The following is an 11,105-nucleotide window of genomic DNA, read 5'->3' on the forward strand; positions in this document are numbered from 1 at the left end:
ATTAAAGCCTTCTTTTTATCATGTAGAATTATTTATAGTGATGATCCAATCAAGATTTTTAGACATTTATTTAGGGCCTGAATTTCATTTTTGAAAATGGGGGGAATTCCCCTCTTAGGTGACTCTTGTGAGAGGGGAAGTAGCACGGACTGTGCTTTCACACAAGAGTCCGCTGATCCGTGGCTGTTTACTACAAACACAACATTTATCCATTATTTTGATTTCAAATCCAAACATTGGTCAGCGCGTGCAGCGTAGCAATAGACTCGGTGCAGAAACGATCGCTGCTCTGCTGCAGACGTGCTGCTACTGGAACGCATTGCCGGACCGTAACCGTGTGCAGTGAACGCTTTATTAATCCGTTAACATGAGCGTGGAAAAAATAAGCACCACATACGCACTGCAAACGGAGTGTTTGTGAACTTGGCATTATGTGTGTGCGCTGCGAGTGTGCATGAGCGCTCAGTCTCCAGGAGAGCGCGCGGGCGCTGAATGGTTAAACACTGGCAAGAATTAAAAAGAAATGCAATTTGTAAACTTTAGTGACGATGTGACACTGCCTCGACTGTGCAAGTGACAATTCCTGTGTCAACTGTGCAGCATGCAGCTCGCTCATAGACAGACGCGATGTGTGGTGATTTGAAGCCAATTGCTTATTTTGAGAGAGAAAGAGAGAGCGCGCGCGGTGATTCACTCGCGCTGTTTGTGAAATTACATCTCACACAAGGTTTTCAAATTACTTTATAAGTTATTTAATGAAAAAATATGAAGGTGAGTACCTCACCTTCAGCATTATAATTATTTCACCCGCGCCGGACAGAGACTGAGACGGTGCTGCTGCATGTCGTGCCAAACCTCTCACGGCAGCATCATTAGCTTGAGATCGTTTTTTTGAGATCGGCCTTTTAGAGACCGCCGATCAAACATCCCAACGTGATTATCGGCCGATAGTGAAAGGTAGCCGATCAATCGGAGCACCCCTACCATTGACCATATTCTTTGGCCTCTGTTAGTACGTTTAGTATTTAAGAAATGTACTGTTAAGTTCTTTCAGGTTGAATCTGTGTAAATGTTTTTTAAAGGGATAGTTCACCCAAAAATAAAAATTCTGTCATCATTTGGTCACCCTTCACTTGTTCCAAACCTGTATGAGTTTCTTTGTTCTGTTGAGCACAAAATAAGATATTTTGTAGAATGTGGATAACCAAACAGTTGACAGTAGCCATTGACTTCCATAATATTATTAAAAAATATATACTATGGAAAGTAAAGTGCAAGTCAATGGCTGCCAGCAACTGTTTGGTTACCAACGTAAGAAAGAAATTCTACAGGTTTGGCGGGTGAGTAAATGGTAACAGAATTTTGAACCGTCCCTTTAATAGATTTTTTTTTTCTGTGCAATGTTTAATCAATGTTATAATTTGCTCATCTCTAAAAAAAAAATAAATAAAAATAAAATATATATATATATATATATATTTTGATCACTGGTTTGATCACTCGGGTGTGTTTGTTCACATAGTGTTTGCTGAGGAACTGGGGAAGGGAGATGGCAGTTTCAGGGCAGGGCTTCAGAGTATGCTGCTGGATGGAAGCTTACAGGAAGTGTGCAGCGTTCTCTCTAAAGCACTCTATGGAGAACCACTGGTAAACCAACTCACAATTCCTTTCCAAATGAGCTAGCTTGATGTATTATGTTTCAAATTGACATCATGATATATATCTTGGATTTTATCATGCTTGTAAAAGCTTTTAGATGTTTTTTAGTGAACTATCTACATTTGTTCATTTTAATGAAAGGCATTTTAGATTATGCTGTAAACTTTACACTGTAAAACTCGCAGTTTTGCTCTCAGCTTGAGTTTCTCTGTAAACTTTACAGTTGCACTGTATTTTTCTCCAAACCTTACAAACTTCTAAGACTTACAGTTTTACAATTGAGCAAGATTTACAACTGGACTATAAACTTCAATTTTTCTTTAAATCTTACCAATTTTTCCCTCTCAACTTACGGTGCTTTGAAAGCTTTACAATTTTTTTTATAAATTTTACATTTGTGCTATAAATTTAGCATTTGCACTGTAAACGATAGTATAACCCTTTACTATTTTGTTCTAACTTTTGCAGTTGCGCTATAAACTACAGTTTGTTTAAAATATAACATTTTGCTCTCAAGTTTAGGTGCTTTGTAAAGCTTTACAGTTTCACTCTAAATTGTGAAGCTGTGCCGTAAGCTTTACATTTGCACTGTAAACTTCCATTTTTCCCCAAACCTTACAAACGTTTAGGATTTACAGTTTTACAGTTGATCAAGCTTTACAGTCGGGCTATAAACTTCAATTTTGCTTTAAAACTTACCATTTTTTTCCTCTAAATGTAAGGTGCTTTGAAAGCTTTACAATTTTTGCGCAAAACTTTACATTTGTGCTGTAAACTTTGCATTTGCACTGTAAACATTTGTTTTGTTCTGAACTGTACAGTTTTGCTCTCAGCTAAGTTTTGTGTAGCTCTTTGCTGTTTTATTCTAACTTAAACTACAATTTAGTTCAAAATGATAAAATTTAGCTTTCAAATTAAGGTGCTTTGTAAAGTTTCACTCTAAATTGTAAAGTTGTGGCATAAACTTTACATTTGCACTGCTAACTTCAGTTTTTCTCTAAACCTTAGGTGTTCTGATAGCTTTACAATTTTGCACAAAATTTTACAGCTTGCTATAAACATTGCATTTGCACTTTAAGCTACAATTTTGTACTCAATTGTACAGTTTTGCTCATAACCAAGTTCTCTGTAAGCTTTACAGTTTGCTTTTAACTTTTACAGTTGTGCTGTAAACTACAGTTTTAAACTTTACAATTTTGCTTTCAACTTTAGTTGCTTAGTAAGCTTTACAGTTTTGCTCTAAATTCTACAGCTGTGCTGTAAAATTTACAATTGCTCCATAAACTTCAGTTTTGCTCTAAACTTTACAGTTGTGCTTTCAACTTTAGGAGCTCTGTAAGCTTTACAATTTTGCTCTACATTTTACAGTTATGCTGTAAACTTTACACTACACTTTTTACCTTGAATTTGCTAAAATTCACTGAAGCATTTTGGTTCTCACAGAATGGGATCATGACTAAAGACATGACAAGACTGAAGAGGCTCCTTTCAGAAATAGAGGTCAGTTTGTCTAACTATTATTGTCATCTTATATTTCCCATGCTTAATGTCTTTACGCCCAGTCAGCGTCACTTGTGTTTCCATTTCTCTGTGAAAACGGTAACCCTTGCCTTCAAATGACTTTCAACTTACAAGAACTAGTACCTCTCACCACAGCTTTTGTGCTTGACTAAGAGACATGTTAGAATAGTGTGTGTTTATGCGTATGAATCACGAGGGTGGTCTCAATTGCAGACTGTGAGGAGTAAAATGCCGTCAGAGTTGACTGAAGAGAACGAGGAGGGTGAGTTCCACTTCAGTTTCACAATGCATCCAGGATCCATTTTCGCCTCTGATATTCTAGCTCTTATGTGAGCTTGGGTGTTTGCTCTGACATGCTATCAATCGTTTTTTTTCCTCTTTCTTTCTTTGCGATGTTCTCCGGACAGACGTTCAGGAAGGCTGGCAGTTTCGTCCTCCTCCTCGAGGGGTCACCAGTAGTGAGGAGTACACATTGTGTAAAAGGTACACTAGTCCTGACAGCAAATAGCACTTATTCTAGTGGTGCTGATGTCAAAAATAACAGAATAATAATAATGTCAAATAGTCTTACTTTTATTGATTTGTAGATCTAGATTTTTACTAACATATTAATCTACACATTTTTGTATGTTGCTTGGTTAAAATAGATTTCCAGAGTTGATTTTCTGCAGAGCTTAGCTGTGCATTATTTCTCTCTTGTTGATTGATTGATTAATGTGCTGTTTTGTTGATTACGCTCAGGTTTTTAGAGCAGGGTCTGTGTCGGTACGGAGCTCAGTGCACCTCGGCTCACTCTCAGGAGGAGCTGACAGAATGGCAACGGCGCTACGCCTCCCGACTCATCCGCCTCAAACAGCAGCAGGAGGGCAAGCACTTCACCGAGAACTACATGGAGGCGCTCATCGAGAAATGGATCAACTCCCTCACACCAGAAAGAGTGGTACAGTCCTCTTGACAGAGAATATCTTAACGGTTCACTAGAGAGGTGTTTTGTTTCTCTCTAATAAGTTGCAACCAGTTTACTTAAGGGAAAATTAAGTAGTGATGCACTGAAATACATTTTTGGTATTGGGCGAACATTTTGGATGGCCAAAATCGACCAAAACTGTGACGTGTAATTAGCGCGATATCGATTTCTCGTTTTTTTTTAACTATCTTCATTTTGATGAACCAAGATCTTTTATTCTGTTATTTTCAGTTGATGCATGAACCTCTTGTTTGTGGTGACCTACCATTCATTAATCTCAATAAGCTTTGGGTTTTGTTACTTTTGATATAGTACAAAGTCTCAGCTTTCCAATTCTGTCAATTTGATCACAAACTTCAACCAAAATATGTGCTTTTGACATTCTTTGTGGCGTGACAGATCACTGTAGCCGCCTCAGTTCGACCTGTCATCTCTTTCTCTTTAATAATAATTATAACTCAAAATTAACAAGAATAAACTTTAGGAAAAATTATGAAATGTTGATAATTGCTCAATCAGTATTTCAACCGCAGAAAGACGTCAATGTCTATAAACTTGTTAGTTAGCTGAAAAAAAAATTACTTTTGGTAACACTTTAGTATAGGGACCAATTCTCACTATTAACTAGTTGCTTATTAGCATGCCTATTATTAACATATTGGCTGTTTAGTATTTATAAAACACATATTCTGCATGACCATATTCTACATCCCTAATCCTACCCAACACCTAAATTTAATAACTACCTTACTAACTATTAATAAGCAGCAAATTAGGAGTTTATTGAGGCAAAAGTTATAGTTAATGGTTTGTTAATGGCGCGAATTGGACCTTAAAATAAAGTGTGACCGAATGTTTTGTATTACAGCCACTGTTGAAATGTTTATATTTCAACAATGCATTGAAGTAGAAACGTAAGTAATAGTCAAAATGTTTATATAAAACTGCCTTGCATGTAATTTAAATGTTTATATACAAGGGTAAATTATTAAGTCAATTTGACTAATTATTAAATAAACTTTGTTTTCAGTTTTGGGCTAAATAAAAACTTAGTTTTAAACTTTTGGTTTATTTTGGTGCATTACTACTCTGAAGTCTACTGTTGATGAATAACTAGTTATACTACAGACTGATAGCGAGACCCATATGTAATTTACAGTATGCTTCTTGGCAACTCTTTGGCAACCATTCACAACACCGTAGCATAATATATTTTTACAGAAAGAATATTTTTACATGCTGTGGCCCTGTATAGTCAATAAGTCCGTCAGAAGCGGTTATTTGTGAGCTGTTGCAGATGTTTCTGCTCGTCTATTGATTTAATGGTTTGCCGTGTCATGCAGATGAATGACTGTGTGGATGGAGTTACCGTGGAGCACAGCTCAGATCTCTCAATTACCGTCAACACCAAGAAATCATCTCACTCCTGGACATTCACACTCTTCTGCAAGGTTTGGGCAAGCTAAGCCTCTCTTTTCACAAGCTACAGAGTGGCGGAGAGTTATTTGTTTGAAAAAAATATCTTCGAATTAGTGTTCAAATCTGATCATGTATTCAAAGTCAATGCAAAATCAATTTACCCAGTTAATACTCATTCTTATTGTGCATGTTATTCTGAAGATTTTTTTTATTTAATGCAATAAAGCTTTTATAAATAATATTGTTCCTATCCCCTACGCTAACTTGTTTCTTTGTTCGTTGAGTTTCCTATTTCCTGCATATAGAATTAAAATGGGTCTGTTTCATGTTAGGTTTAAAGCCTTAAAAGTTGCTAGTGATTTTGGAAAATGATTTGAATCGGTCTCCAGGAATGACTCTCAAACTGGGATTTGTTTTGTCACAAACAGCCGGTCCGGACGCTACACCGCATCGCTCTGCTTTACGATGCCAACCGGCCACATTTCTCCATCATGGTGGTCTCGGCCGGGGACGCATCTACCCAGTAGGAGTTTATTGAGGCAAAAGTTATAGTTAATGGTTTGTTAATGGCGCGAATTGGACCTTAAAATAAAGTGTGACCGAATGTTTTGTATTACAGCCACTGTTGAAATGTTTATATTTCAACAATGCATTGAAGTAGAAACGTAAGTAATAGTCAAAATGTTTATATAAAACTGCCTTGCATGTAATTTAAATGTTTATATACAAGGGTAAATTATTAAGTCAATTTGACTAATTATTAAATAAACTTTGTTTTCAGTTTTGGGCTAAATAAAAACTTAGTTTTAAACTTTTGGTTTATTTTGGTGCATTACTACTCTGAAGTCTACTGTTGATGAATAACTAGTTATACTACAGACTGATAGCGAGACCCATATGTAATTTACAGTATGCTTCTTGGCAACTCTTTGGCAACCATTCACAACACCGTAGCATAATATATTTTTACAGAAAGAATATTTTTACATGCTGTGGCCCTGTATAGTCAATAAGTCCGTCAGAAGCGGTTATTTGTGAGCTGTTGCAGATGTTTCTGCTCGTCTATTGATTTAATGGTTTGCCGTGTCATGCAGATGAATGACTGTGTGGATGGAGTTACCGTGGAGCACAGCTCAGATCTCTCAATTACCGTCAACACCAAGAAATCATCTCACTCCTGGACATTCACACTCTTCTGCAAGGTTTGGGCAAGCTAAGCCTCTCTTTTCACAAGCTACAGAGTGGCGGAGAGTTATTTGTTTGAAAAAAATATCTTCGAATTAGTGTTCAAATCTGATCATGTATTCAAAGTCAATGCAAAATCAATTTACCCAGTTAATACTCATTCTTATTGTGCATGTTATTCTGAAGATTTTTTTTATTTAATGCAATAAAGCTTTTATAAATAATATTGTTCCTATCCCCTACGCTAACTTGTTTCTTTGTTCGTTGAGTTTCCTATTTCCTGCATATAGAATTAAAATGGGTCTGTTTCATGTTAGGTTTAAAGCCTTAAAAGTTGCTAGTGATTTTGGAAAATGATTTGAATCGGTCTCCAGGAATGACTCTCAAACTGGGATTTGTTTTGTCACAAACAGCCGGTCCGGACGCTACACCGCATCGCTCTGCTTTACGATGCCAACCGGCCACATTTCTCCATCATGGTGGTCTCGGCCGGGGACGCATCTACCCAGGTGCCCCAGGAGGTGTGTGAGGGCGGCTGTCAGGAGTGGAGCGCCGCCGGCCTGGTGCAGAACGGCATGGACCACTGCCTTTACACTGTGGTGGTCTCCTTCAGCACAGAGATCTTCGGAACCTTCCGGCAGACCGTGGTGTTTGATTTTGGCTCTGAGCCCGTGCTCATGCAGCGAGTGATGGTGGACGCCGCCTCCATTGAAGGTAGGACAGCGGGAAAATGCTTAAGTTACTTTATTAAAGAATTGAACATTCTTTCGCTCAAACCTCATGTGGTTTCAAAATGCAGGACTTTGATTCTTCTGTGGAAAACAAAAGAACGTTTTAGAGAGTTCATACTGTTATTTATTTGATTTTTTTTCATTCGATGAAAGTCAATAGCTCTTTTAAAGCTCCACAAATAACCAAAAAAGCACCAAGTCAAGTGCCTCCTGCTGAAAATTTGCTTTTGCAGCAAAGAAAAGAACCTATGAATGTACAGTGTATATATACACACTCTATATTGTAGCATGTGTATGTATATGGCAAATATAAATATAATATAAACAGAAAAATGTTTTGAGTTAAAAAAACAAAAACAAATTAAGTCTATTTTTTTTATCCTCTTTGTCTATCTCTTGGTTTTTCTTACCTGTTTACACTACCGTTCAAAATTTTGGGATCAGTAAGGGTTGTTTTTTAATCACTTTTATTAAGCAAGGAAACATTCATTAAAGTGATAAAGACTTTCAGACTGTTACAGAAACATTAATCAAATAAATGCTGTTGTTTTGAAATGTATCACAGTTTCCACACAAATATTAATTATAATAAGCACTAGCAGGACACCTGTTTTCAGCATTGATAATGTTTCTTGAACAGCAAATCAGCACATCAGAATGATTTCTGAAGGATCATGTGACACTGAAGACTGGAGTAATGATGCTGAAAATCCAGCTTTGCATCACAGAAATAAATTACATTCAAAATACATAGTTATGTAATATTTCACAATATTACCGTTTTTACTGTAACTTTTTAATGCATGAAGCATGTTTTAGTTAACTCTGTGAGAGAACTTTTTTCATTCAGTTAACTCTTTTGAAGAGATTTTTAACAGAGTTAAGCCAAATACCGGTTTAGAGTTTTTAGCAAAAATAAATAGTAAAAACATGATATAAATGAGCCATAAATGAAAACAGCCACAGAAGCTGGCATGGCGTTAAACACAAACAAACTGCATTTTCAATCAACCAAAATGCAACCTTGATGAGCGTAAGAGACTTCTTAAGACTTTCACTGACACCATACATCTATAACGTAACTATGAATTTATAGCTTTCATACTCTCGCAAAACAATGGCAAGTTGAATATCTTCAAATTATGATAAATAACTCAAGCACTTTATTCGAAGTCTTCTGAAGCCATAGGATAGCTTTATGTGGGGAACATAAAGTTAGTTATTTGTTAGTGCACTTTCTGCTTATTATCTCCTCTACTTTTTATGAAATCTATGTCTAGAGGTCCTAACTGCATACATATCAGTATATTGTCAAGTGTAACCCTAGACTAGCATTTCATCATTATCCACTACCCATAATCCCACAGATCTGGAGCACTTGATGCAAGCGCGACAGCAGCTCCTGATGACAGCTAAGCGCTGGGACTCGTCATGTAAAACCATCGTGGAGTTTGTCCCCAATGAAAACATGGATCTAGAGCGCAGTCTACTGACCCGCTATCAGATCCCCCTCTCTGCCGACCAGCTCTTCACCCAGTCTGTGTTGGACAAAACCCTCACCAGAGACAATTACCAGCCCCGCTTTCACGATCTGCTCTACATCGAGGAGATCGCTCAGTACAAAGAAGTCAGCAAGTGAGTAGTCTCCGAGGATCACCGTCAAGTCTGGTCCACAAGAGTGGCTCTCTGACCGATATGTGAAACAACCATTTATAGTTCGTTTAGAATGTGAAGGGGTTGGTAATTATTGATAGTTATAAAAGCTATATAGTTGATAAAAGCACAGTAATAGACTAGCATAATAGCATAGCAGTCTTTGTGGAAGGTTGTTGTGTTTGAGGTTTTACATGAATACAAAAGCATCCAAAAGTACTAATTGTTTTACATAACTCAGAAATCATTGATGAATGTACAGTTTTGCTGATGAAGGATAACCTGTTTACATATTGCTTAGACATTTGAAGGATCTAATGCAATAGACCTCATAAACATTGTCACATCATCTAGTTCTTCCTAAGATGTGCTCATATTTGCAGGCTGATCATTTGTCAATGCAAATTTGTTTCCTGAAGATGTGATAAAGGTTGTGCACCCTCACCTGGAAATTGCAGACTGAAGCTTTTAGTTGCACTGACTTTAAAATGTCATATTGTTCCTTAATTAAGCCATTATTATGAAATATTCTTCAGTGATCTTTAATAATAATTTCTATATGTTACCACTAGAGGTCACTGGTGGTCTTTTTGAAAAAGCATTGTTTGTGGTAATTGTCATGTAGATGGCAGTAAAATGATTCTTTCTTTTTTTTTTTTTTACATCTATTTGGAGACAATAGGGGTTTTAAATCACATTTTTTTGTTAAATATTGTGATTAATTATTGATATATTATTCTTCCTATAGTTACAATTCTTGACATGTAAATTAAGGTCAATAGTCGGTACACAGTAACTGGTGCAGCCAACATTGCTGTATCATGTTTTCCTAAGCATGTTGCTTTTTTTCTCAGGTTCAACATCAAGGTTAACCTGCAGCTGGTGACAAGCTTTATGTTGACTGGCATTTCTGGTGGCGCCAAGTACGCTCAGAACGGACAGTTGTTTGCACGCTTCAAGTTGACGGAGACGCTGTCTGAAGATACGCTGGCTGGGCGGCTGGTCATGACAAAGGTCAACTCTGTGCTGCTGCTGCCTGTCTTTAAGGAGCGGACGGGTCAGAACCAGCCAGCTGGAGCCAAGGAACGAGTGTATGAGGCCCTGATTGAGGAAAAAACAAAAGACTACATTTTTCTGCGGATCTGTAAGGACTGCTGTGCGGAGCTGGGGCTGTTGGCGGATCAGGAGCTCCAGGTATGTTATGACATCATTCAAAAAGACCTCCCATGTGCTGAGTATGTTGTTATAAAAAATAGCCTGTTTACACCCAAGCCTATTAACGCCCTAGCTACCAGCCAGAACATCCCAGAATATATATACGTTCTCCTTTAAACCGGCCAGAACACTCTAGCCTAGCAACGCCCTAGAAACAAGCCAGAACACCCTAGCAACTTTACCATCTTCTATAAATGAGCCAGGACACCCAACCTAGCAACGCCCTAGAAACCCACCAGAGCACCCTAGCAACTTTTACCATCTCCTATAAATGAGCCAGCACACCCAGCCTAGCAACACCCTAGAAACCAGCCAGAACACCCTAGCAACTTTTACCATCTCCTATAAATGAGCCAGGACACCCAGCCTAGCAACACCCTAGAAACCAGCCAGAACACCCTAGCAACTTTTACCATCTCCTATAAATGAGCCAGGACACCCAGCCTAGCAACACCCTAGAAACCAGCCACAACACCCTAGCAATGTATAGTAACCAGAACACCTTGGAAACCAATTAGCGATGCCCTAACGACCCACCAAAACACCCTAGTAACCACCTGGGGTGTACATGCTTGAAATAAGTCTCCCAAACTACATAAGACTTATTTAACCTTCAAACTGTTTAATCTTTCAAGTACATTTTTGCCTATATGTGACTCTGGACCACAAAACCAGTCATAAGGGTCAATTTTTCGAAATTGAGATTAATACATCATACATCAAAGCTGAATAAATAAGCTTTCCATTGATGTATG

At 37.7% G+C, this 11,105-nt stretch overlaps 1 protein-coding gene across 1 annotated transcript in view; it reads left to right on the plus strand.

Annotated features, from left to right (window-relative positions):
* The window catches only part of helz (helicase with zinc finger), a 71,236-nt gene that overhangs the window by 5,539 nt on the left and 54,592 nt on the right, over positions 1-11,105 (plus strand). Inside the window, exons 4-12 of the mRNA XM_016456861.1 lie at positions 1,523-1,647; positions 3,103-3,159; positions 3,394-3,442; positions 3,588-3,663; positions 3,922-4,120; positions 5,491-5,598; positions 7,165-7,465; positions 8,850-9,117; positions 9,990-10,329. Coding sequence (XP_016312347.1) covers positions 1,523-1,647; positions 3,103-3,159; positions 3,394-3,442; positions 3,588-3,663; positions 3,922-4,120; positions 5,491-5,598; positions 7,165-7,465; positions 8,850-9,117; positions 9,990-10,329 — 1,523 coding nt within the window. The remainder of the gene's footprint in view (positions 1-1,522; positions 1,648-3,102; positions 3,160-3,393; positions 3,443-3,587; positions 3,664-3,921; positions 4,121-5,490; positions 5,599-7,164; positions 7,466-8,849; positions 9,118-9,989; positions 10,330-11,105) is intronic.

Source organism: Sinocyclocheilus anshuiensis, unplaced genomic scaffold (genome assembly GCF_001515605.1).
Source record: "Sinocyclocheilus anshuiensis isolate Anshui unplaced genomic scaffold, SAMN03320099.WGS_v1.1 scaffold229, whole genome shotgun sequence".
NCBI lineage: Eukaryota > Metazoa > Chordata > Actinopteri > Cypriniformes > Cyprinidae > Sinocyclocheilus > Sinocyclocheilus anshuiensis.